General features: G+C 39.4%; 1 protein-coding gene across 1 annotated transcript in view; it reads right to left on the bottom strand.

Annotated features, from left to right (window-relative positions):
* The window catches only part of LOC127030228 (von Willebrand factor D and EGF domain-containing protein-like), a 157747-nt gene that overhangs the window by 24564 nt on the left and 105322 nt on the right, over positions 1-27861 (bottom strand). The window contains exons 16-19 of the mRNA XM_050916328.1: positions 15908-16825; positions 3599-3694; positions 2725-2820; positions 1838-1933 (exon numbers count right to left, since the gene is read on the bottom strand). Coding sequence (XP_050772285.1) covers positions 1838-1933; positions 2725-2820; positions 3599-3694; positions 15908-16825 — 1206 coding nt within the window. The remainder of the gene's footprint in view (positions 1-1837; positions 1934-2724; positions 2821-3598; positions 3695-15907; positions 16826-27861) is intronic.

The raw sequence follows: 27861 nt of genomic DNA, 5'->3' as shown, positions 1-27861 counted from the left end.
AAGAACTTTAGGTCAATTTAGCATCATGGTTTCAAAATTTTTAAAAATTGGATTGAAATTAAACCATGTAAATGTGCCACTGTTCTTTGAAAAATAGGATAACTCTGTGAGAGAGAGTTGTTTAACTCATTCCAGTGTTACTCTCCCAGTTAAGAGTGGCACTTCTGTTGGAAATGCAACCACTGTAATCTCAATGGGAATGGGGCATTCTCTGGTCAGTGGGGACAGAAAAGGAAGCATCTTCTGAGGTGGTAGCTGGAGGAAGGGCTAAGGTAAGCAGTTGTCCGTGGGTGCAACTGTGGGAAGCTATATGTGCCCTATCCCTTCAGATGGAGTCCTCTTTCATGCCTGGATCAGGGACAACCTCTCTGATGGGGGAGAGGATATATTTTTGGCCCTTGTTAAGGAGGGAATTGTTAGCTATCTGGGAATTTGATTCCTGGTGGTGGGAGGCAACCAAGGTAATTGCTGGGACCTTCTTGTGGCAGGTGTCCAGTGCTCATTCCATAGGAGCTCTGGTTCCCTGGTAAACCAGAGTTGGAAGTGGACTGAGGGAAAGCATCCCCTAAAGACACTGGGGAATAGGGTTGGGGCTCCATATGTCTCATACAATGAGGAGACAACTCCCTTTCTCCAGCTCCTTAACCTTCAAATGAGGGGAGGGCGATTAGATCAAAACAAGGGTCTGAGACCAGGTTTGGAGGAGGGGGAGGCTGATAGCAGCCCTCAAATCTTTGGAAACAAGTATGGAAGGAATCATGACCTGCACTGTGTGAATTACTGCTGGATAGTTCCCAGATGAGTTAAGTTAATAATGCAGCAGCCTCAACAAACCCTTGCATCTTGTCTGTCTTCCTGTAAGTCTGGGACAATGAAATGGGGAGGGAAACGGGGGGGACAAGCTTTGCTGTAGCAGGATGCTACATTCCGCCCCATCCCTGCGAACTAGAACCAAACCACAAGCACTTCAAATGCTCTCCAGTGTGAATTATTTGGGAAACCAATAAATGTTAGAACCAAAGTAATTTTATGGGTGCTCATCATTTTAACTCCCTCAGGGAGAGGACATCCTTGAGGAGATGAGATTTTTGACCCTTTTAAGAACCTTAGCGTGCTTAAAATAGAAGAGAAGGTGAAAGATGCATTTTTGTGTAACCCAACAGGACACTGCATGTAGCATGACCACTAATGGAAGCACACTCATGGGCGTATATCTTGGTGTGCTCAGGTCTTTGTCAAAGGAAGGAGATAAGAGAGAAGTTTTAACTATTGATCCACTAATTGCAGCATCAATGGCCTATGATCTCTGCCTATTAGCAAAAGTTGCACTCTGCTGCTGTCTGAAGAAAATGTTTGACTATCTAGTAACTTCTGAAATGGAACTAAGTATTCTTGATGTGCAGAAAAAAGGTTTTTGTTTGTTAAATTTCACAGAAATATTTGCAATTTTTGATTTGAGAGGCACCTTGCTCTAAATCAAACTCACTATAGAGTAAGATGATGTTCCCTTTTTTTTGAAAAACATACATACTTGTCAGAGCAGAGCTATATTTTAGTTGTTAATTCTGTCATGATTTGCTCAAATTAATTTCAGATGAATTGTTTAGTTCTCAGCAATACATAAATATTTATTCCAATAACAACTCCTTTAAAAAAAAACTATGCAGATTTCCAATGTACTATAACAGGAAAATGGCATGGATGGAGTTGACAAGCCAAATTCCTGGGTATAATACATATTGCATAAAGTCAGATAAACATTTAAATAGTCTTAATCACTTACCATATCCCTTAAAGCCTGAATCTACTATCCATATGATATATTGAACTTTCTTACCAGTTTGGCACTGGGGTTCATAGAAGCCATAAGGACAAGCACAGGTACTTGGGCGTACACAGATTCCACCATTTAGGCAAACAGGGCTACAGATAGCTGGATATAAATAGAAATTATATCAAAATAAATTATTCTCATTTTTTTAGTTTTAAAATATTAGGAGTTGGGTTCTCTTTGCTTCTGCATAAATCTGAAAGATATCCTAGCACATTTCATTTGAACAAGTTTTCTCCAATGCTAGCAAAAAATGCCCCATTTGTTTAGCAAGTCTGTTGTGTAGTGTATTGGTTGTCCTAGCAGTGGCTGGATTTCAGTGATGTTTTAGTGTAGCTGTAAAGCATTTGGGGATCCTGTGGGATTAAATATATACTTTAATAGTTTATTTCAGATGTCTATCCATGATTTGCACAATTCATTTGCTTTGACTTTAGTATCTTGCCCAAGATTTGTACTTTTTCAAAGTATAGTGGCCATTTAAAATAGCTTTTCCTTTCTAACTCTTTTGTCTTTCAGTATGTTACAGAAAGTTTGTTTCATAAGAATTACATTATCGCAAGAGCTAAGCGTCTAAAGAAATCAAGGGTCACTAAGATATTTCAGATGAAATTAAATGCAGATGTATAAGGCTGGAAAAATATGAAACTATAGTTTGAATGAGAGGCTACCATGGCTTCTGAAACAATCACCTACAAAATCAAAATGTGCGTTCTCCATCACTAAAAGGCATTTTCTTCTTTCATACTTACATGCTCAGTACTAGCTCCTCATTTCTTTTTTTATATTAATTCCTGTAGTAATTCCCAGTATGATCAGCATATTGTGCAAACCACATGGATTTCAGGTAGAAAAATGAATACATGAGACACCAATGCTTTCTAAATGTTTACCTGTTTCACAAGAAGGACTGCTCCATCCAGTTTTGCATTTGCACTCATCTGGTGACACACATTTCCCACCATTATGACAATGTCTATTGCATATCACTGCAAAATAAGTAATTGATTTCAATGGTAAATTTAAACATGCAAAGGATTAGGGCCAGATTCTGCTATCAGTAATACTGATACAAATTCAGCAGCAACTTCACTGCAACTAAAAGAATTACTCTGGATTTATGCTGGTAAAACTGAGAGCAGAATTTGTCCCTTTGGGTTTTTTTTATCATTCACATTTTGACAAAGTCTTGCATCTAAAATTCTTAACTTTTGTATATCTCAGCTATTCTGCTGCAGAGCTAAAATTATTTCCCTGTCAAGGCAACCTGATATTTAAATCAGATGCAAGGACTGCAGTCATGAAACTGTAATACATGTTTTGCCATTCAACTAACAAAGTGGTTTGAAGGCTGATTTCTCACCCACGCCGATGTTCTAAATATTGAACCTATTTTGTAACTTGTTTAGCACAATAACATGAGTCTTAATGGCGAAGCTTGCCTGTTTATATTCTCCAAATTAGTATGACTGTATTCACTCACACAACATTGCATTTCACAATCGTTACTGTAAATAAAGCTTTTTTGAGTATAGGTGTTTTTATGTAACAAATGTTGATACAGATGTGCATATTTTTACTTAATGCAAATGTACTTTTGGAAAACATATACCAAGAAATGGTTTAGCCAGTGCATTATATATATTATATTTCAATTTTCCTGCTCTATTCAATCATAATTTTGAGGAAAAATCTAGGCTTTTTGTGTTTTATAATTTTCTGCAAGTGCCAAAATGGGGGTGAAAGACTAAATAGACTTGTACATACTTGTTTCACATCTCGGACCAACAAATCCATAAGCACAGGAACAGCTATTTTGAGCCACGCAGGTTCCTCCATGCTCACAAGGTGGATCACACAACACTATACAAATCACATTAGACAAGTGAAGAAAGGAACATAACTTAATACTACATAATAGACTGAGCAAAAGAGCTCTATGCATTTATGAGCCCAATACTCACTACTTTTTCATTTCCTACAATATCATTATTATTTTAAAATATTCCTCTACAAAGTGGCTGCTTACAATATCATTATGTGGGAAAACAGGTATCACCTTAATAATATGAGAGAAACAATGCAAATATGACATAATATTAGTATGGGAGTGACCACAGCATATTAATTCCCATGTTAAGCCTCTGAGCATGCACATTTTGAACTAGATATTTTCAAATGTTTTAGAAGACTTGCAGTGAACAGATTGCTTGTGCAGTTAATATTAAAAAGTATTTGGTATTTTTTCTTGACTTGAGAATGCTCAGTAAACATTACATGGTGTCAGAGCTGTACTGAACCAAAGAAGGAGTAATTATTTCCTCCAAGTCCAATGGCTTTGCAAGGAAATTTTGTAGCAAAATGTTCTCCATTTAAGCAACAGTTTTTGAATTTTTAATCAGCAATGTGGGGTCTGCAGAGAAAACAACTAAACCATAGGCAATACATTTCTCCACAGGATGTGATATTGTAGCATGCCATGGCTTTCTACCAAAGGAAGAAGAGGAGGAAGCATATGGTACAAATCATAAATAAACCTGGGAAGCACTGCAACTCCAGAAAAACGCTATTGTGCGAGAAGGTGATTTTTTATTTGAAACGAAGGCTATTATGAGCCAGTTTAAATAGTAAACGTGAGTTTAGGGAACTATGTGATTCAATAAAATTGAGGTTTATATGTGTAATACAAATGACTAGTCAGAAGCAGGATGCTGCAGGAAACTCCTTGAAACATTGACATGTAGATTCAGGCTCCCAGTGACTCTGTACAAAATAAGCTGCTAGTAAACTTGGCATGATTTCAAAGGGAAAGGCTAGAAATGAGAGGTATCCAAAATAGGATTTAAAAAGTTTACTGAAATCCAAAAATTTGTATATGCTAATGGAGAAATTCACCCCATACAGAGGACCAGCACAAGGCCTATGTACCACTTAGTTCCCACTTATGCATGCTTTAGAGCAGTGGTTCCCAAACCTTTTCTGTCATGCCTCACTTTACGCGTAATGTAATCTATCCACCCACTGCCCACCCAGCTGGGGTCAGGAGCTGGGGTCAGGGTCAAGGCAAGAACTGAGGTAGTGGCCGTGAGCAGAGCCACAGTTAGAGCCGGGTGGCGCAGCTAGGAGTGGGGCCGTGGCCTGAGGCCATGGCTGGGACCAGGGCTGGGGCCAGAGGGAAGTTGGGGGCAGAGTAAGGCTGAGTGGCGCTTTCCCCCCACTCCCTGTGGGGGCTTGCCTGGGACCCCCATGTCCCCGAATGTTCCTCTGTGCCTCCTACAGTTTGGGGACCCACTGCTTTTGAGGGATGAATTTAACCCAAGAGAAAATACGTCACACAATTAAAAATGAATATAGCCACGTGCTTGGCAAACAGCAAGGCATTAATTTAGATCATTCTGTAAGTACATAGAGTACACAAGAAACAGCAGGTTGGTCCACAAATCTAAACATGAATGGCAGAGTTGTTTGTTAAAATGGATATGAAGATAATGCAATGTTATTCCAAGGAAAATATATAATCTATAACTACCTAAATCTAAAACAAAGCTTCTTCCACATTCAGAGAATAAAGTACTACTAGAAGGGAAAGTAACTATTACAACTAGTTCTTAAAACCAGTAACACTTGACAATACCTTTTCAAAAGATAAATGGACACCTGCCACTTATGCTGGATCTGAAAAATTATGCCCACCAAGTTATTTTAAAAATGCTGGGTGTACACACCACACAATTACATAAAAAGTAGCAGAAAGCATACTGAAAGACATTTGAGACGATTTCCTAGACCTAAGATGTCTGGATAGAGAATAGCACATGAAGACTAACAAAACATTAACTGCTGTGATCCAGTTGACAAGAAAAAATATATAACATGAAATAAAGTGAACTAGATATTGAAAAGGTACACACACTCAGCCTATGCAACTGGAAGGATAAATAAAGTACAGATGGAGTCACAAGATGCAGGGATTCACATGATTTACATGAAGCCATAATGTGAACATTATCCTTTCAAAACTTTTTAAGTGGCAACTACGTGCTCAGAAGCAAAAAATATTCCATGTCAGATGCAGGACATGCATTTTGGTAATAAAAGTTAGAGAAGGCGTACTCTAAGGAAGTGATTTTAATAAACCACTTTGACTAACAATTTAAAGGAATGCCATTTGGTATTAGTTCTGCTCCTGAGGTATTTTAATGCATATCATTGTTGTTGAATTTGTACTGGATGATTATTTAATTTGGTCAAACGTCCTTAAACACAATGAAAGATGTAGGCAAATTATGCATTTACTGTGTGAAATACATAATCTTGGGGCATTTTTTTACTGTTTATGTAGTGGAAACAAGTTGAACAAAGATGGATTAATTTCTGACCCAGATAAAATAAAAGCACTTCTTGAAACACCAATTCCTAAACATAAAGAAATCTACAGAGGCTCATGGGTATGATAAACTATTCGGGGAAATTTTTAATTCCAAATGTCTAAGATCAATAGATCTTTAGAGAATTGCTGGAAAATGATAATGCCTCGGATTTATAGCACAGATATAAAAAGGCATATCAGTAAGCAAATACTTGGCATCAGTTTTAACATCATGAAGCCAGTTCCACTGCCAGTATATGGATTTATGAAGAATTAGGTATATGGCCAAGTACCAATATATTCAACAACAAATATGTCCTTGTTCCATTTGCAAATGGTACATAGACTGTCCTGATTTCTGCAAGTATATGTTTCAGTCGTAACTATTCACTAAATAACTAGATCATTTTTTCAGTTTAGGATTGTGATTGGTCATCTAAATCATAGTCTTGTTTTTGCTGTCTGAATTACTGGAACTTTTAAAATAGGAGATAAAGAATAGCAGTTAACAAACAATGAAAAGCTAATTCTCTTGATAGTGCAGGTCATGATATAACATTATAAACCAGACTTCTGTAAAGGAAAATAAAGTGTCTCTACTCTATTAGAATTCTTTTGTGCATGTTACAAAAAAAAATTGATAAAGGAGAAGTAGTTGACATAACTTATTTGGACTTCCAAAAACCTTTAACAAGTCTGTCAATAAGCTATTTAGGAAATTGTTTATTTTTATGGAGTGCATTTCTGTTTATTTACATAGCTACAGTAAGTCAAAGATATAGGGTTTACATCTTCCTCAGATTAATTAGTTATGTACTTGCAAATGGCAATCTTAATGTTTACATTTCCTGATTTCTTGTTTTTTTTTTAACTATGCAGCCTTCAATACTGCATTAATATAGTTTTATGAATTTGAAATCTGCAAGACTGGAGAGCTTAGCTGATTTGCTTTGGGACCATACTATGCATGTAAACTGTGACATGAAGCTAAATTCAGTGGTGAGTAAGAGTGCACAACTCCACTGGTGTCAACATTTACAATTCCAGGCTTGGCTGAAATCAGGAAGTGCAGAGGTGCGTGATAAGGGGCCTGGGATGGGGGGAGGAGGAGAGGAGAGAGTCAACTTTTCTCAAACATCTGAAGAGATTTATGTAGCTTTAGTTTAAGTTTAGCAAATAAATCTTTCCCAAACTTTATCTGAACTAATTCATTCACCTACGATAATTATTGGAGTAACTCATGGTGTCTCATACTGCTGGATTTTCATGATTCTAGAGTAACTTGTTCTATTGAGTATCAGAGGGGTAGCCGTGTTAGTCTGGATCTGCAAAAGCAGCAAAGAGTCCTGTGGCACCTTATAGACTAACAGACGTTTTGGAGCATGAGCTTTCGTGGGTGAATACCCATGAAAGCTCATGCTCCAAAACGTTTGTTAGTCTATAAGATGCCACAGGACTCTTTGCTGCTTTTGTTCTATTGAATATAACTATACTTGGTGGAAGCAGACGAGGGAAATAATGGATATTTATAAAGAAAAGATATTTGGCATTGATCCTAAATTATGTTAAGTAACTATAGCAACCCATATTTCTGGACTGTAACAGCCTGATCCAAAGCTTACGGAAGTCAATGGGAGTCTTATAGCTTGGAAACTAGGAGCCATTGCATTAGTCGATCTTGCATGTGCATTTGAAAGTCTGCAACACAGGGATAGCATTTGCATCCAAGATTTTCTTTATTAATCAGGAATGAACAATGTTCGAACACTATGTACTTTTCTGAACATACAGGTGTCTAAAGACAGGCAGCAATGCACCATGATTTTAAAGTACATGACCATGTGCTTTATTTCATGTGTGAAGATGGTTACATAAAACTTGTGTGACCAAGTACTATGACAGGCAATTTAAACTAAGTGATGTTCAAATGTACTATTCCTTCTTTCACTGTATATTTTGCATGCAAGACATCAAGTAATTATGTCCACTTCAGTGGACTTCCTTTGTCCTGCCCTTTCCACATTTTAAGATGTATTTGAACTGTGGAAAAAACATGCTGTTTGTGATGTCAAAAATTTTTAAACTTATTGTGACATTTTAATATTAAATATAGGTTAAAGAAATTCTTATGCTGGAGAGAAGCAGAGGGTGAAAACAGCATGTTAGCTGCAGACAGAGACAGAAAGAGAGCATGCGCTATCACATAGTATAAGAAATGCATCTACTGGGCCATTCCCTCAGTAACAGAAATACAATGTGTGTTTTACATTCTTTTCTAAATCATATTTCCTCTATATTAGGAAACGCAATTTTCCACAAACATTTTTCAAATTGTACAAAAGTATTACAGTGATTTTTTTGTTTAAATCCTTTTTGGATGGCATAAAATTTCAATAAGGAGAGAACTATTTTGACAAATAGTCAATCTTGCTGTCAAATTTATATAATATTTATAATGTAAAACCCAAAGATGAGAAGTTGAGATGTTATTAATGTTTTCTATGCACATCAGATTTTTTTTAAAAGAAAAAATCTACCACAACCCTCACCTCTGAAAGTACTTTCATTGTGTTTAATTTTTATTTTAAAATGAGATCACACCATTTTTACAGGTCTTGCCACTATACCCTTTGGAATACCTGCAAATATCAGGGGCTGTGCACATTTTGAGACTCAGTTCTACAGATTGCTTACATGATATAGACTTGTTACTTAAAATCTAAGTAATGGATATGTAGCCTGTACATATAATGACTTGAGGACCTGCATACTTTCCAGTAAATCAAGGGTCCATGTTTGATTTCACGGATGTACTATTCTGTTTCAGCATTTGAGAGAACTAAGCAACACCAGAACAGAACAACTGTTTACTGTAACAATTGTAAAATTATTTATCTTCCAATATGGATGACTGGAACAAGGCTCCGATAGGTAGAGATAAGGTTTGAATATGCACAGGGGAAAAAAAAAAAAGAGTAATCTGGCCAGCATCCAACAGGACAATTTTCCATTTGAATAAAAATGGATTGAAGCCTTTGTTTGAATGTAGGGCACATAGAGAAAGAAGATACAGGGAAAGTGTATAACAAAAATGTATAAGTGCCAAGTATAGATTTTTAGATTGGCAATCTTTTTGCCAGGGTAGAGCCCAATACAGTTCCCATTACAGTAAATGGAAAGAATCCCACTGACTTTAATGTATGTTGAATCAAACTCAACATTCGTAGTACAGTACATTTGTCTTTGGTTAGGATATACTGCATTTAAGAAGAGTATTTTATTCATTTCCATTTGTAAAAAGTATTTATCAGCATCTAGCACATTTATCAAAAAAGCAACAATAAAAGCATCAATCTTTTAAAAACAATTATAGTCAGCTTCATTAAGCTGAACTATCATAGTGAGCTAACGCACATCTTGGTTTGGGCCCCAAACAACAGATAGAAAGGACTGAGGTCCACCAATGCCCAAGACCGCCTACACACAATCACAGGAAATGAAATACTTGGGCGGGAGAAGTATTCAGCTAATCGTACTGATGATCCTTATGAGCACCTTCAACTACTTGAAGGGGGGTTCCAAAGAGCATGGAGATTAACTTTTCTCAGTGGTGACACATGACAGAACAAGGAGCAATGGTCTCAAGTTGCAGCGGGGGAGGTCTAGGTTGGATATTAGGAAAAACTATTTCACTAGGAGGGTGGTGAAGCTCTGGAATGGGTTACCTAGGGAGATGGTGGAATCTCCATCCTTAGACGTTTTTAAAGCCAGCTTGACAAAGCCCTGGCTGGGATGATTTAGTTGGTGTTGGTCCTGCTTCAGAAGGGGGTTGGACTAGATGACCTCCTGAGGTCTCTTCCAACTCTAATATTCTATGAATCTAAGGCTGAAACCCCCATTGACACATAGTCCTTTTCAATATACCCTGAAAAAATATTATTTTCTGTCCCAGATTCAAATAACACCTCAACCACTGTATGTGTGTGCAAGAATCACCTTGAGTAAATAGTTCATCCTTTTCATATCCCAAACTATGATTGGTGGCTAGAGGCCAGATTCTCAAAGTCAATGAGAATTAAGCACCTAATTCACCTAGATGTTTTTGTAAATCTCACAAAATCCTGCATTTGTAGGGGCATAAGTACCTTTGACTCAGCTGAAGAAGATATAGATTATATAATGAAATCTAAGTAATTTTTATCTATATAGCAGTTGTAGCCAGTGTATCCAATGTTACAGGGACATGTGTTGGGAGCTGTACATTCCATATTCCTTCCACACAGATTTTGACAAACAGATAATAAAGTAACTTAATAAAAGTTACAGGAACCAATAAAACACATAAAAATGATCACTGAGTTAGCTAGTAATGGGCAGATTTTACCCTTGGTTACTTGTGTACTTTTCAGCACAGAATTGAGCCAAAGACTATATCTAGTGCAGAACCCTGGGGGTTCGCAAAATGTTACAGGGGGTTCTCGGGGAAAAAAATTTCTAATGGTGGACAGAGCTGTCCCTAGGAACCCTCGGCAGCATTGGGCCAGCAATCCGGAGCCCCTGACTTCCAAGAGCTAAGCAGATCAAAGCAAACATATCTATCACACTGATGAGATTTAAATTTAAAGACCCCTGATAAGAAATGGAAAGGGGGGGTGGATATTTTTGGCTGTTTTTAAAATTAAATAGGCAGCTAGTATTGTTTTTAAAATTATTATGAAGAACAAATTTAAGCTTTGTTGTAATGTGCATTGTTTGCCTGGACTACTCAAGACCTGAATGCTTGTGTAGGAGGAACTCTTCGAGTTGGTTTCTTAAATACCTGCATGCTGTTTCACATTTGATACTCCTTGATGATGATACTCCTTGTTTTATAACAGGCTTATTCAAAGTGATACAAGCTACAAAAGTGAGATCTTGGAAGAGTGTTGTTGTTTTCATAATGTAATAAAAATACTGTAATGATTAATAATAATAGTGCATAATAAGCATGTCATAAAAACAAATTTTATATTTTGAAGATGACCGCTTTTATAATTTATACTCAGGTAAAGGAGAAAATCCCTGGAAATTCATTTTAAGGAGGGGGTTCGCGAGACCTAACATCTTAGTGAAAGGGGTTCACAGGTGGTTAAAGTTTGGGAACCACTGATTTCTAGTGTAATCTGTTAAACTTTCATAGTGACACATGCCCCTCTGCAGAAGGCTGGCAAAAAGCGTATGCACTGCCAAGCAAAACAATGTCTAGGCCTTTTGCATAGGGCTGTATTTCATAAATGTATCAGAACAATTAAAAAAGCTATTAGATTTTGATGATATGGCAGCTTTGATCACTGTTACTAAAATAATCTCCCATCATAGCAAATAGGAAAGTAATAAGAATGACTTTCAGGCTGGGAAATAAATAGGAAATAGACTTTTATTTAATGACTAAAAATGCCGACAATGTAGCAACAATTCTAGTTAGGCAGTACTTCTGGATTTTGTGCAGAATGTCATGTCAGACTAATGTCAAGAAAAATGTATTTGAATTTTTGCCCAATTTCATTAGTTGTGACTATCTGCTGCCAAAATTCCGTTTCCAGTGGCTTTTCCTTTCCCATTAAACAAATTATAATTATTATTCATTTGGTAATGACAAAGCTGTGACTTTTCCTCCTTGACAAGTGGCCATCCTTAATTGTGACTATTAGTGCACCAGTTCTAGAGTCGCTTCCCCCGCCCAGGAATATTGTAAGACCAGCATATTTTGCAGAACTCTAGAGACATCATGTTTTCAAGAGAATATCTATTCCAAAATAGGTTTTATTTTCTACAGGAAACTTTTGTGCCCATTTAAAAAGGGATTAGAATGAAAAACTCCTTCAAACTTCTCCTAAGGCAATACTATTTCAAGAAATAGCCTGCATTCCACAGAGATCGACCTCTACCTGCCCCTACTGCAAGGATTGTTAGCTGTCAGTAACTCTACATTGAACATGCTTGGGGGTGGAGAATTAAGAGTTGACCCATGCATTTGGCTTGAATTCCATGTTCTTGATTCTAAAGGTGTAGATCTGCCAATAAAAAGCACAACAACATACCAGAACAGAATGTTCTGTTGACCTCATCTCCAATGTTGAAATGATCCACCTGGGATAGAAAATTACTGTACAAGCGCCATCCCCGGGTACCCTAAAGAATCCTATATAACTTAAACAGCTGCTCGTAGTCACTTATTACTGTCTGTATGCACCCTGTTAAATAAAACTAACCCCAGAGGAGGAACAGCATTTCCTTCCATATTTTAGTAGTTAAAATGCCTTTAAAGTTACAGGCCTACATCACTTTAGTACAGTGGGAAATGGAAGCAAGAACATAAACAACATATTTCATTATGATTTTAAAATCATCACAGTGAACATTTCAGAGCACCAGTCTGTGAGGATATGTGGCATAAAAATCCTGTTTTGGCTAGGTATGGCTTAGATGAACTAATTTCATCTGTTGTTTCTCTGATTCTGTAGATATGGTTTAAAAAGAGGTACTGAAAAATAACAGCTCTATAAATGCTGTGGAATGACTAACACACTTGGTCAGTGATGAGCAGTGTGCCATGAACCTGCGGAAGTGTACCGCTGTCATTTATTGGCAATACAGTACTTGTCCTTTAAGGGTATGTCTACACAGCAAAGAAAAACTTGAGTTTGCAGGGCTCAGGCTGTGAGGCTGTTTCATTAGTGTGTCGACTTCTGGGCTTGGGATGGAGCCCCAGCTCTGGGATCCTCCCACCTGGCTTCAGCTTGAGCTTGGGTCTACACGGCAATGAAACAGCCCTACAGCCCGAGTCGGCTGGCACGGGCCAGCCATGGGCTTTTCTTAGCTGTGTAGACATACTCTCTAAGGACCCTTGATGCTGATCCTGATTTTTTTTTAAGTTTCCTTCCCTCACTTCACAAAAGTAGGTTAGTTCTTTAGCACAAGCAAACACACTCATTTGTGTACACGTACACAAACCTCAATAGGCCCTTGGCCCTCCTGTTTCCTGTCTGTAACTCTGTGGCTGACTGTAGCTCTCTCCTTCTCAACCCTTCAAGAGGTTCTATCTCCATTATGTGCTATAGGGCCTCACTATCTCATCTTAACACGGAACTATTAATAAATAACAATATTAGTGCCTTCCACTCAAAGGACGAAGCCTTTTACAAACTGAGGACTTAGGACCAAAGTATGGTGGTGCTGTAGTGAAAGATGGGGAAGGGCCCTCCTCTGAGTTCACCTGCAGAGGGCTGAGCTAGTGCCAGAGAGTGCAGAAGAGTTAGAGGGGACTCTCGCTCTGCCTGCAGAGCTGGTGGTACCAGAAAGAGTAGGGTGAAGGCAATATTAAAGCCCCGTTCCCACTTACACTATCAGGGAGCTGCTGAAGAGAGTGTTCTCAGTCAGAGCTGCAGCACTTTTGGAAAATCTGGCCACTTCATTTAGATACCTAAAACTCAGCTAAGAACATTGAAAAATCTGGTGCATTCAAAAGTAGGAGGGTTATTTGGATGGAAGAGTCTCTTAATGAAGGATATTAAAGGAGGAGGGAGCCACAGCTACGTTTAGAGTCAGAGAAGAAAAGTCTTTGTCCTAAATGAGGAAAGAACAACAACAAAAAAAGGTTGGTTTGGTTCAGGAGAAATATTAAATTCTGGGCTGATTCTTATTTGCCCCAAACCAGTTCCCCTAGGCCTAATTTTTAGCACACATTTTTTAAAAATAGTCTGGATTCTGTCACACAAAATAAACATCACGTATTGCAGTATATATCATCTTGGAATAGTTTCAGCCATTCCTGTTAAGGACAGGTCATATTTCTTAAGCACCACTGGTATCAAACCTTGCTACAGATGGGCTGCTTCCTTTATCTAAACAAATTCCAATATGAAATAAGATGGTGGCAGCTCTCAGCAGACGGTATGAGGCTGTCAGCAGTTTCACTCATTGTTACATCACAATACCGGAGATGCTGCATCCAAGCGTAAAGATTTCAAAAAGCTTGAACTCATTTAAGCTTTGATCATCTGCTCGGTTTTGTCGTCTGTTCTTAAAGGGAACTATTGTTTCAGGGGAATTCAGTACTGTCCTGGCTGGACTGTCAAGCATTTTAGCAGAGATGATGGCAGTCCTTAATGCAAGGAATTATCACCGTCTTTCCACCCCCTGTCAGGATGAGTCTGCTGCTTTTGACATGGAAAGAAACATCAACAGCTGGGGGTACAATAGATGTTCCTCAGGCAGATCCAGGAATGGAGGCATTTTTGGTCCTGTTCCAGGCAGGTGCACAATAAAACTTTTGATAGAACAGGCTCACAGAAGAGACAGAATTATTATTTAGTCAGGTGACATGGTTAGCAGAAAGAGAAAAATAAAGGATGTTTGTGTACTGTATCATCAAACTCTGAGACCGAGAATGATGTTGGTAATAAAGGATTTCCTCTTAAGGACTCTACAGAGGGATTTTCACTAAGTCTAGTGATCCAAGGTGAAGAGAAGGAGCTAAGGAATGGCAGCTAAATTATATATTTGAAGAAAAATAACAATCTACTTGATAAGCTGCTTATATACAAAGAAGATGTGTGTGTCTCTGTAAGGCCAGAATTTGGGAACCAGCCATTCTGTACTAAGTATGGCTCTGGGAGTGCCATGGTCCTGAGACCTGTGGGTATCTCTCCTGTCCCTGGTGCAAGATAGGGCAGCCTCAGGACTGCACTGCCTGGGCCAGTTCAGGAAACAGTTGGAGGTTATTGTTCCCCTGGTGTGGCCCCTTTCCTGGATAGATTCTAATATGCCTCCCCCAGGCTGGGAACAGTTTGCTACATGGTCCAGGGTTGGCTACAGCTGCTGTACCCCACCTGGGGATTCCACCATACTGTGGGAAGCCAGTAAAGCCAGTTTGAAAGCTGCTGTGCACTCCTGAAGCAGTGTAAAACAACCTTAGTAGGGGGGCAGAATCTGGCCCATTATTTGCGTGTGCATATCATGAGAACGTGAGTGGATAAGGGAATTAAACAGACAATGCAAACATTTTTGCCTATTAATCCTAGCAATGCAAGGGCAGTTACTGTATTGGCTTTTCTAAGGGATTTCAACAGAGGATTTAATGATAGGTAAGTGAATTCACTCCTTTTAAACAGTATACAATAGTATTGTTTCTCTGAGGTCCTTTAAGCTGTCTAATAAATGAGTCAATAGATTATGAATACGCTTCTGGAACTATGCATGTCAGGTGGCAAGGTCAGTTCCTTATTCAGAATACCAGTGATGGGATTTAAAATTGCTTTCCAAGGTAGCAGAAACTTGTTGTTTAGCAAAACCTAAATTGTCCATGGCATATGAAGTTTGTGTGGACTTCCAGAACCTAATTCAGATCTTTCTTACATCAGTTTTACATGATTGTAATTCCATTGACTACAAAAGCATGACTCTTGCCGTAAGTCATGGTAAGTATAATCAAAATCAGGTGCGCTGTTTCTATTGATTAGACATTGGCAAAATAAAAATACCATTCATCTTAGGAAAAAGCTGTTTGTTCTGAGCTATAAAACAAGTCTGTTCATTATTTTAAAAGAAAACCAGGCTTTGAAAAAAAATGTGATCTCAAGTGACAAACCCCACAAACTTACAATAAAAAAAAATCGATTAGCATTGAAAATATTGAACGGTATTCAGCAGTTTCTTTTTTCTCTTACCTTGACATGTAATTCCATCACCATTGTATCCAGGGGGACAATGGGCACATTTAAATCCTCCATCTTTGGCTGGCTCACACTGCGCTCCGTTAAAACATGGTGTATTAGCACATGTGATTTTCTTGTTCAGATGCAGCAGCCCATTAATAGTTTTTGATAGTGCCAAATGATCCCCCACTGAGGCATATGACTTTCTGATTGCAGTTGTCTGTTCTGGAATCCTTGCTTGAACAAACATTCTGGGAAGTACTGGGAAGTTAGCACTTTGGGGAGCCATACTCAAAAAAGGAGCTCTAAGATGGAATGAAGAGGTTAGTGGTGCTGTCAAAGCAGATATCCTTGGCTGGTCTGTTCTAAAAGCATGGACTGGTTTAGTCTTTGCAGTTGCAATCCTACTGGACCATTTTCCAGGAGAAAAGTCAAATGTTGGCTGGATCCGTCGAACAGCATGTGGCCTTGTAACTAATAAACTTGTGTTCTTATCAGGATGGGTAGAAATAGTCCCAGCTGCATGTGATCTAACATTTAGCTTATAATCAGAGGAGATTTGGGTTGTCATTCTGACAGTTGCTGCTTTGGGGTTAGGTTCTTGAAGCAGAAGTAGATCCTGTGTAGAATTATTTATTTTTACTTTATTATGGGAAGATGCTCTTGGAAGTAGCAAGGAGTCTGGATCAGTATTTCTTGTATCTGATGCCTGAGGATGGGAAACCCTCCTTTTCAAAATAAGTGATTGAATATCAGTGACTGTGGGGTTTCTTGTCATGAGGTAAGTGTGTTCTAGTCTTGGGATTTGAGCCTGGGAAAGTTTAGAATCAATATTTCTTGACTTTATGACAACTTTTTCTTGGTAGGAGCCTTTAGCATCTGTATTACCTCTCTCAGCAGTATCTGTATGACTGTAGGAAGATCTTGACACTAGAGTTAAAGGAAGATATGTTTCAGTAAAACTACTGGTCTAAATCCACAAAAAGAACAATGACACATCATCTTAATCAATAAGTAACAGGGTATCATCAACACAGAAGAATGAAATCCACTATGCACAGGAAGAGACATTATAATAAGTCCTGAATAACTGAATCTATTATTGTTTGTTTGGACTGGGTATCACCAAGAAGCCCAGTTGTGAGTCAGGGCCTCCTTGTGCTGGGCACTGTACAAACACTCAGTAAAAAAGACTTTGCCCTGAGGAGCATACAGTCTAAATATAAAATGAGAGACAACAAATGGACGCAAAGCGGTGGAGCAGAAGGAAATGATGAGACAGTATAGTTAGCATGATGGGCAGTGGTTCTGGCACACTAGCCATTATCACATTTTTTGCAGGCATTGTGGCAAAGGAGGGGTTTTTAAGGAAAGAGGACAACATGGTGGCTTGGGGATGTTTATGGGGAGCTCCTTCCAAGGAGGAGCAGCATGGGAGAAAGCACAAAGGTGCATGTTTGAAAACATAATGAGTGGATGATAAAGACTGCCACCATTGGCAGAGTGGGAGTTGGGGTAGACCTTTCAATAGTTGTATGAGATGATAGATGAGGAAGGGAAGGGTGTTGAAAGTGAAGACAGCTAGTTTGAATGAATTCTTTCAGAAATATTAATTGCCACATGCTGCGTGTAATGAATGAAGAAGGTATTTTTAACATGCTCACTCCATGGCACAGGGCTCATTTCAGGCTATAGGACCATGACCTAGGCATACAATCCTTACATAATTACTCAACACTTTTTATATAGTTGTTTAAAGACTACATAAATACCAATAATCTTTACAATGCTCCTTCTGAGGTTGGTGGGATCACCATAGCTAACCAATGAAAAAACTGAAGTACAGAGATTAAGTGACTTGACAATGGTCAAAGAGAGTTAGAATCAGAGCAAGGACTAGAACACAAGAGTTCCTGGCTCCCAAAGCAGTGTTCATTGAATTAGTAAACCATATCCCTCTCTCAGCTGATGATGATGTGTTATTTTCCCTCCTGGAACACAATGGGGCATTGTTCCAGATTTGGACACTGGTAGTGATTCACGCAATGGACCACAGCAGTAAATAAATACAAGTACAGTATTGTACTGCACAATACAAGATTGACAAATGATCAGAAGTGTGTGGAAAAAGGGGCAGAGGAGAGAGAAAAGAAAGAGAAGAAGAGTTCAGAGATAACAGAGAATAAGAGAAAATAGGCGAAGTAAAGGGATTTTTACAAATGAATGAGAGAAATAAAGATTAAAGAAATATCCCCAGAGATAATTATTAGTCACAGACAAGAAGTACTGCTTCTAGAAAATTCAATTAAGGGATTAAGAAGTGACAGGAGTGACAGTGGAGGCCCGAATAGCCACTTTGACAAATTTCTGAAATGAACATAAATAATAGCTTTGAACTCCAGCCATCACAGTGGAATCAAATCGGTTTTATCCTAAATGAATGTTAGTAACTACCAAAGGGATCAACCTGGCAAACTAGAAACTGAAATCTTCCATTTACCTCCTGATCAGGTACAATAGATGCAGCATAATCTTCCAAATATGCCCCAGCTAATGTGTTCCAAGCTTCACTTTTTGCGGGGGTGGGGGAGGAAGCCCCCCTTTAGGTCTGAGTGTTTCTATGACCATTCAGCCTTTGACTTCTCTGATCAGAATGCCAACAAAGGTGCCAATTGAGCTAACTGTGGTTATAATATTGTGGAGTGGACATCTGCTCACTATGATAGTTACTGAATTAAGATCTCTGATAGCTGTTTTCCACAGGCAACCATAAAGCTATAAATATTTTATAGCTTTATGGTTGCCTGTGGAAAACAGCTATCAGCGATCTATAAAATTATCCATCCTCAATACTATAGCAAGTTTTCACTAATATGGTTCAGTGCAAGCTAGTTAAGATGAGATCTTGACAGAACTTTTCTGGCAGAGCCAGTAATTTTTATCGGGCAATTTTCTAGTATCTAAATAGACAATGAAGAAGCATTCTAAGAGATTGCAGACTCAGTTGTCTGTAGTCAGCAGCTTTCTCCAATCCTGTGTACCTCAATTTATTTTCCATGCAGTCGATCAATATCTTACAATATATAACCTATTATCAATGCAGAGTGTGATTGGATGAATCTGGTTTTCCCTGTGATGCCAGTATATGATTACATATTGGCATGGATGAAAATAACAACAAAATGACAGGCCAAAGTACTGTGTGTATTATGGTACAAAAATACATTTTCACTCACTGCCAGCCTTCCTACCTACAGTAACTGGGAGATATACAGCAGCAGAAAGATTGAGGGTTTTTTTTAATAGAAGCAGGTGGGAGACTGAGGGGCTGATACACCACTACACTGTTCCAGTTTTATGCTGCTGTTAACTTCATTAATTTCAAACTAGAGCAACATAGTGGTGAATCAAGCCCTGAGACTATAGATTTTTCTACTTCTTCTTCTCTATCTGGGGAAGAAATGGCAGGGACCAGATTTCAGATAATGAATATTTAACCCCCACCCCATTCTGAATATGCTACTTTTGAACTATGCCATTTGGGGTTCCCCTCTATGGGATTTCCTCGACACTGGAAGTCCCCAGACACTCAGTTAAGCCAGCTTTCCAACCACTTTGTACTGGAGCAGCATGTAAGAGCCAGAGAGGAAGCCCAAAACTGATCCACAGCATTTGACCTAAGGTCCATCATGATAGTGCTGGGAAGATACAGAACATTCAGATTTTCCTTCTGATGTGAACTGCAATTTCCAGCCAAATATTGCACATCTGTAGTCAAAAAGAAGAAAATCATGCCCATTCTCAAAGTAATAAAGAGGCTGTAGGAGCCTGTGAACACAATTGGTCTCAGATACAAGGAAATGGAGCAGAGATACTCCAGTGCTGCCAAAATCCAGGGAAAGAAACTCACACTGAAAACCAGAAAAAAATAAGTCTAATGCATTTGTTGTCTTCTGGGTTTCCTGTCTTTCTTCTGTGCCTTGGCAGGCTTTCAAAAGCAGGCCAAGTCCAAGGCCAGATTAAGGCCAAATGGGGCCATAGATGCATCAAAACATAGGGGTCCAGTGTAGATCCTGCTCCCTCTTCTCCCAAAACATCAGCAGCATGGAACTCCCTCCCCTCATTTCCCCCTAGAGGAGACAGCAGTGGATCCTTCTCCCATGTAAATAAGCCCTTCGTTTTCAGTTTAAACCCATTTTTACCAGAATATCCCCCTCTTTTTTTTTAAAGTTTGTTTTACAAAAAGTATTATTCAGTTTTTTCCAATTTTCACCCTACTTTTTTATCATTCAAATATATAAAAATAATCTGTTTTACCAGGAAGATACAATACATTACATGATATATATATATATATTATGATAATACATTAGTCTGTCTATATGCGAAGCTGCCTGTTGCAGTAAGACTATGTGTAAGTCTATGTATAAAGTCTAGAAGATGCACACAATAAACAACAGGCATGCATGCAAGCTCTGAAGTGCATGTGCATCTGAACATACTGATGAATCTCATGCCCACCAGGTATATATTTCAATCTGTTAGGAGATAATGATCTAAAGATCTAACACACTAAAATTGGAAGAAAATGAAAATCTGTATCAGAACACGTTTCAGACCACAAGGAAGTATTCAAAAGTAAAAAAACAAAACAAAACAGGAGAAAAGGATGAAGTTGAATATATGTGCTGAAAATGGTGTGGCCCAATTATTAATTGTAAACATTTATAAGCTAATAGTTTTAAGTCTAGAACAGTGAATTGTTTATTCAAATGAGAAGTTATATTTGGGGATTAGAGAGAGATGGTTAAAAGAGGTGGCATTGTGCTTTGAGTTCTGTTTTAGTTCTGCAGCAAACTACATTGATGAATAGAATCAAAGCATTAATCTGCTGAATACTTTCCCCCCATCTCTCCATCCACCAAAATAAACCCCAATATTTACCTAGCAAAATGATTAATAATTTTTTAAATGAGTTTCACCTGTTTTTCTTGTTGTGGTAATAAACTGATAAAGTCCTGGGAAAAATTAAAATAAAAACTGAAAATGAAGGGCCCTACATATAAAGAGGCAGGGCTGGCAGCAGGCTTCCCCCCTGCATAGCAGCTGGAGTGTGTCTGCTTGACAGGTGGGCGGATGAGCCTGGCGCACTGCACTCTTCCCCTCCTGCCACACATATAGTCCTCTTTTGGAATGGTATTGCTAAGGGTGGCACAGAACAGTGGGTCTTGGAGTTAACATCTTATTGAGATCCACAGAGCAGTTCACCTCTCCAAGCTATTGCTCCAGGCTACCTGCAGACTCAGTTATTGCTGCTTTGTTTATATCTGGGTCTCATTTTCAAGCTTTTCTTCACACGATGAGAGCTAGAAACATTTTTTTTTTAAAAAAGCATACATTCTGATGTAATCCCATAATGCCAAGATCTGGAGCCTAACGCATGGTCCTGTAGTGCCTATGCCTTAATCTAGCCCTCACTACGTCCTTAGACCCAACTAAATACATAAAAGTGATGAAGCACTACTCTTCAGCTCAAGATCAAATCCTTCCTCTCATAAGAATTCTCTAGCTATGACATTCTCTGGCACTGCAGAGTATTATTGCACCTTTGCATCCTGTTAGCATACAACTGTTTCACAATTCAGTAGATAATTTAAGAATTCACCTTATTATTAACACAATTTAATACATTTACAGTTTGTATATCTTTAGAGCCACTAACATTTAGCAATACATTATGTGTAGCACATTTCTCATTCAGAAAAATGTCTTCAGAGAAAAGCTTTTCTGACATAGTATACTGTTTGGTTCATCGTTTAAAATTTGAAATGCCTACAAGCACATACATCTCATTTAAAGTGTCAAGAGAGAGCAGAAAAATTATGTTGGTCTAAGGAGTCTTGTTACCAAAGTATAAGGGATCATTCTATTTATCTCTCTCCCTCTCTGCATTCATACTTCTTTAAAATTTGCCCAGTAAGAGAGGAACACTTTGACCACATGGAAGAAGAAGAGAGGAGAAAGCAAGAGAGAAATTTCACAATATTCTGAAAAAGAGTGATCTTATCTTTCCATTTCCCCTGGTCCCAACCTGTCCCCTAACTGGGGAATCTTTCTACTATTATTTGTTTCCATAACAACAGTATAGTGAAAACTCCTTTCCTCTCATCTATGAACAACTCCTACAACCATCATCTGTGTACATACCCTTGACTCTCCCCTCCCTGCTGTCAGATTCTTCAAGTGTCTAGGTTGCCTTCTCAATTGCTGTAGCCTCTTGCTATCTTCCCATAAAAAGCAACAAGCCCCAATCCCCCTAGGTGGGAAACCTCAATCCATCCCTCCAAAAAAACCTCCTCACTAATTAACATATGATCTTGATCCCCCAAGCCCTAGAAAGCACCTGTTTTCAGGTTAAAAGAGAAACAAGCACATCATCAATTAAGTTTGGGTTGGGAATGTAAGTTTATAGCTTCTGTTTGGGGATTCAGATTCTCTTTCTACTCTTAATGGCAAAGGTGGAAAGTTAAACACCGTACAAGAAAAAAGGAACTCTTTGCATCAATTTAAAGCATAATTAGCATGAGCTGCTTCTTTTTTAATCAATCACCACTTTTAAAAATATGAAAATAGAGAGGTATTAATATTAGCCTTATTTTAAAAATAAACCTTATTTTAAAAATAAACATTTACATTATCTTTTAAAATGAGTTTGATCTCATGCTTGTAACTGTTTTCCCACATCACAAAATGGATTTTGGATGAACTGGAATTCTGGGCCTAAGTGGTGCCCTGGGATGGAATTTGCAAATGGTAAAAGGAGAAGCAGTGGCAGACATATGAGCGCAAGCCTGCCCACACTATGCCTCATTGAAATCAATGTTATCAGTCACAGTTCTGTGATCGTTAAGTTCACTCACTAATTTATTTACAATAAAATAAAAGAATGGACATCTGGTTCACTTTCCCTAGAGGCATAGCTTATCCTCATAGAAAAGTTTCTGTAGCCTTAGATGGTGATGTTCGTGTTAGGCTGCCACTGTAAATTCTTTTCCCCAGTGCCCTACATGGAATCATGAACAATAATGAATATTCTAAGGCTTTGACATTCTCCAACTGCTTTCTTTTTACAACAGTTCCATTCTCCATTTTAGCATTTAGGTGTTTTGTTTGTTTTGTTAAATGTGGCCATATCTCTCAGAACATCTGCAGCGATACATACACAATTCTACAAAACCATGCAGAACTTTGCAATGCAAATTTGTTTTGTGCATATGAAATAGAAAATTGCACAGCTCTGCCACAAAGCATTTGCAAAGGAAAAACTGGGATCTCCAGATAGCTCTGACGTTAGTATCTGCGAAAAGATCTGTGTATTCAGAGTACAGCATGCTCTCAAATTTAAAAAATGAATCTGCTTCATCTAGGCTTGTATTTCTCCCCTCCTCCAGGTCCATTTTCTGTGAATGTTTAAGTGGCTGAATTTTATTCACAAACATTTAAAGAGAAATATTGCAAACTTGAATGCTCACAGTCCTGAATAGCAAATTTTAAACTCACACAAGTATTTGTATTAGATTGGCTTTATTTTATAAGAAAGGGGGACTACCGGACATAACACTGAGACAGAATCATGTTATGCAGCAGGCAGAAATGGAGAGCTCAGAGAGGCATGCATGGTAAACGAAGGGATACAGTAGGCAGCTCAAAACTCTGGATATAGTGGAATCTCCAGTGCTAATTATTTAAATACCTTCCAGTACAGACAAGGGAGTGAAATCCTGTCTCAGTTAAAGTCAACATGGGTATGTCTACACGGCCTGTGCAAGGCAGCCTCCTAGTCTGAGTCGACAGATTTGGATTAGAGGGATCTGTGCGAGCGCAATGAAAATATCTGTGCAGATGGCCCTTTGAAGTTGCAGCTCAGGCTTTGAAGTCTAGGGAGGGACGTGGGCTTCAGAGTCCAAGTCACAACATCAAAGTGCTATCTATACAGTAGACAGATATTTCTAGAACAGTAGTGCAAACCCCTATCAACGTGGACTGAGAGTCTTGCTTCCATAGACTGTATAGACAGACCTTATGAGTTCTGCTGTTCTGCAATTGCAGCAGAGACAGGATTTCACCCAGGGTTCACCCCAGAGACCTAGCAGAGAGGCAATTAAATGAGCCAACAATGTCCTGACTAGACCTTTCTTAACAGGATCACATATATGAGATAATAGCTGGTGAGGACAGAACATTATAAGCCCATCCATGACTGGAGAGCCAGAAGAAGGTTATCTTTGTAGCATTCAGGGTCATGTAAAATCCATTGCATGGGTTCTCTGCCTCTTGGGGAATTTTTTTTTGAGGGGGGAGGAGGTGCGCAGGGGACAGAAATGCTTCCTTTCCACTGCTTTTGGCTCTACTGTATGTGCACAAACACACAATATTTGGGCCATAGTTAGGGTCCTTCGTTTTGGGTTTTTATATTATTTAATTTTCCCCAGAAATTTATCAGTGTTTATTACTGCAACAACAAAAGCAGGTGAAAATCAGTGGGAAAAACTATTAATAATTTTTGGGGTAAATATTTGGGTTTATTTTGGTGAATGGAAGAACAGGGGGAAAAAGTATCCAGTAGGGTAATGCTTTGATGAACAGAGTTCAGTGTGGCTTGCTGCAGAACTAAAACAGAACTCAAAACATGCCACACCTGAGTTTAAGAAAACAATATATCTTTAATCCCCAAATAAAACTTTTCACTTTACTGAAAGCTCAGCAGTTCACTATCGTAGACTTGGAATCATTAGCCTATGTCATAAACAGATAGCTAAGGGTTAATGTCTCTTTCACCTGAAGCACCTGACCAGAGGACCAATCAGGAAACCGGATTTTTTCAACTTTGGGTGGAGGGAATTTAGTGTCTGAGTCTTTTGTCTGTCTGCCTGCTTTCTCTGAGCTTTGGAGAAGCAGTTTCTACTTTCTAGTCTTCTGTTTCTAAGTGTAAGGACAAAGAGATCAGATAGTAAGTTATATGGTTTCTTTTCTTTGGTATTTGCATGAATATAAGTGCTGGAGTGCTTTGATTTGTATTCTTTTTGAATAAGGCTGTTTATTCAATATTCTTTTAAGCAATTGACCCTGTATTGTATCATCTTAATACAGAGAGACCATTGATATGTATTTTTCTTTCTTTTTTTATATAAAGCTTTCTTTTAAGACCTGTTGGAGTTTTTCTTTACTTCAGGGAAATTGAGTCTGTACTCACCAGGGAATTGGTGGGAGGAAGAAATCAAGGGGAGATCTGTGTGTTGGATTGTTAGCCTGATTTTGCATTCCCTCTGGGGGAATAGGAAAGTACTTTTTGTTTCCAGGACTGGAAACAGAGAGGGGGAGTCACTCTGTGTAGTTTCACAGAGCTTGTGTCTATGTATCTCCCCAGGAGCACCTGGAGGGGGGAAGGGAAAAAGGATTATTTTCCTTTGTTGTGAGACTCAAGGGATTTGGGTCTTGGGGTCCCAGGGAAGGTTTTTCAGGGGGACCAGAGTGCCCCAAAACACTCTAATTTTTTGGGTGGTGGCAGCAAGTACCAGGTCCAAGCTGGTAACTAAGCTTGGAGGTTTTCATGCTAACCCCCATATTTTGGACGCTAAGGTCCAAATCTGGGACTAAGGTTATGATATGGTGTAGCAGCGGTGGGATATAGACAGAATCCAGAAGCCAGTAGGAATATTATATTTTTCTTTTCTCTGCTAAGGGCTTTTTAGCAGAGAGAAACAGTTTGGTTTTAAAAGGGAACCAGAGAGAATTTTTTTTTCTGCTCTCTCTGGCAGTTTGTGGCTTGCATGTTAAGCGAGAAGCCATTAAGAGACTGTTGAGGGTCTTTTGTCACACAATAGCACTCCCATTGAGAGTCATTACCAGCACTATATGAATGCAAATAAAGTGGTTTTTCAGGTTTACTTAACATTGAAAATTAGCTAAAGGCACTGTTGCTAGGCAGACTTCAGGAGGCAACAGAGAACCTGCAGTTCAGAAGATAAACACCGGAGGGCACCCCAACACAAGAAAACAGGAACCATGACTTCTAAGGCAAAAATTGAGGCAGAAGAGCAATTCAAAGAAGCTGAACACAGGCGAGAGATGGAGATGAAAGAAAAGGAAGAAAGCATGAAACTGGCAGCCTTCCAAAGAGAACAGGCAGCCCAAGAGGCAGCACACAAAAGAAAACTAGAAGAAGAAAAGGTGGCCTACCGAAGGAAACAAGCAGAAGAAGAGTTGGCCCACCGCCGAGAAATGGAAAAAACAACAAAAAGAAATGGAAAAACAACAAAAAGAGAATGAAGAGAAGGAAAAACAGAGAAAACATGAACTGGAGTTGGCAAAAGCTGGGCTGCATGTGCCAGCCAACCCTAACAACCCGGCGCCAATTATTGCTCCACAGCACAGGAAATTTCCCACCTACAAGGCAGGTGATGACACCGAGGCCTTCTTGGAAAATTTTGAAAGAGCCTGTCTTGGGTACAGCATTCCCGAAGACCAGTACATGGTAGAATTAAGGTCACAGCTCAGTGGACCTTTAGCAGAGGTGGCAGCTGAAATGCCTAAGCAGCAAATGAATGACTATAAACTTTTTCAAACCAAGGCCAGATACAGAATGGGGATAACCCCAGATCATGCCCGTCGGCGTTTCAGAACCCAAAAGTGGAAACCAGAGGTGGCATTTCCCAAACACGCCTACTACATTGCAAAAAACTATGAGGCCTGGATAACAGGAAACAACATTCAAACCTTGGAAGAACTGCACCTCCTCATACAAATGGAGCAGTTCTTGGATGGTGTTCCTGAAGACATCACACGGTACATACAAGACGGAAATCCCAAAGATATCGCTGAGGCGGGGGAAATTGGAGCCAAATGGATGGAACTGGCAGAAAGCAAGAAAGCTACTGTCAAGGGGAACGATTACCCCAGGGGGCACACAGACCATAAACCCTACAACCGAGGACAGCCAAAGACCCTACATACCACCCAAGTAAAGCCACAGATACCCTACCCTTCAACCTCACCAGTCTCCAGTAACTCACCTCGGCCCAGTGACCCATCAGATGGAAGATGCTTTAAGTGTAATGAACTGGGACATATCAAGGCCAACTGTCCCAAGAACACCATGCGAGTGCAATTCATTACACCACCATCACCCCAAAGATCCCCAGGCCCGGATGCCTCTCAAATACCCTTGGAGCGAAGGGAAAATTTGAGAGTGGGCGGAAAGAAGGTTACTGCGTGGAGAGACACGGGGGCACAAGTGTCAGCTATCCACCAATCCTTCGTTGACCCCAAATTCATCAACCCAAAGGCCAAAGTTACAATTTACCCCTTCATGTCACAAGCTGTAGACTTGCCTACAGCTCAACTGCCTGTCCAGTACAAAGGCTGGTCAGGAATGTGGACTTTTGCAGTCTATGACAATTATCCTATCCCCATGCTACTGGGGGAAGACTTGGCCAACCAGGTGAGGCGGGCCAAGAGAGTGGGAATGGTTACACGTAGCCAAACCAGGCAAGCTTCCAGACCCATTCCTGTTCCTGAGCCGTCCACAGATGCCCCGTCTGTGTTACCAGAGACCCAGACAGAGGTAGTGGACCCGGATTCCATGCCAACCACTGAAACAGCCACAGCACCTCCAGTCCCAGGCCCGGAACTGGAACAGCAACCAGCACCAGCAAGTGCAACCCCATCTTCAAACTCAATGCCAGAGGGCGCCAGCGAGCCAGAACTGGCAGAAGCCAAAGACAGCCATACCCAAAAGGCTCAGCCAGAGCCTGAAATACCCACAGGTGCACCAGCGGAGAGCGGTTCACCAGCAACGGAAACAAACCCATCACCTACATCGCTTCCAGAGGGACCAAGTCCACAGTCTGAGGAAGAACTGATGACCCCAGCCTCAAGGGAACAGTTCCAGGCTGAGCAGGAAGCGG

Source organism: Gopherus flavomarginatus, chromosome 10 (genome assembly GCF_025201925.1).
Source record: "Gopherus flavomarginatus isolate rGopFla2 chromosome 10, rGopFla2.mat.asm, whole genome shotgun sequence".
Lineage (NCBI taxonomy): Eukaryota > Metazoa > Chordata > Testudines > Testudinidae > Gopherus > Gopherus flavomarginatus.
The sequence above is the reverse complement of the archived record's forward strand: the minus strand, read 5'-3'. Positions and strand labels throughout refer to the sequence as shown.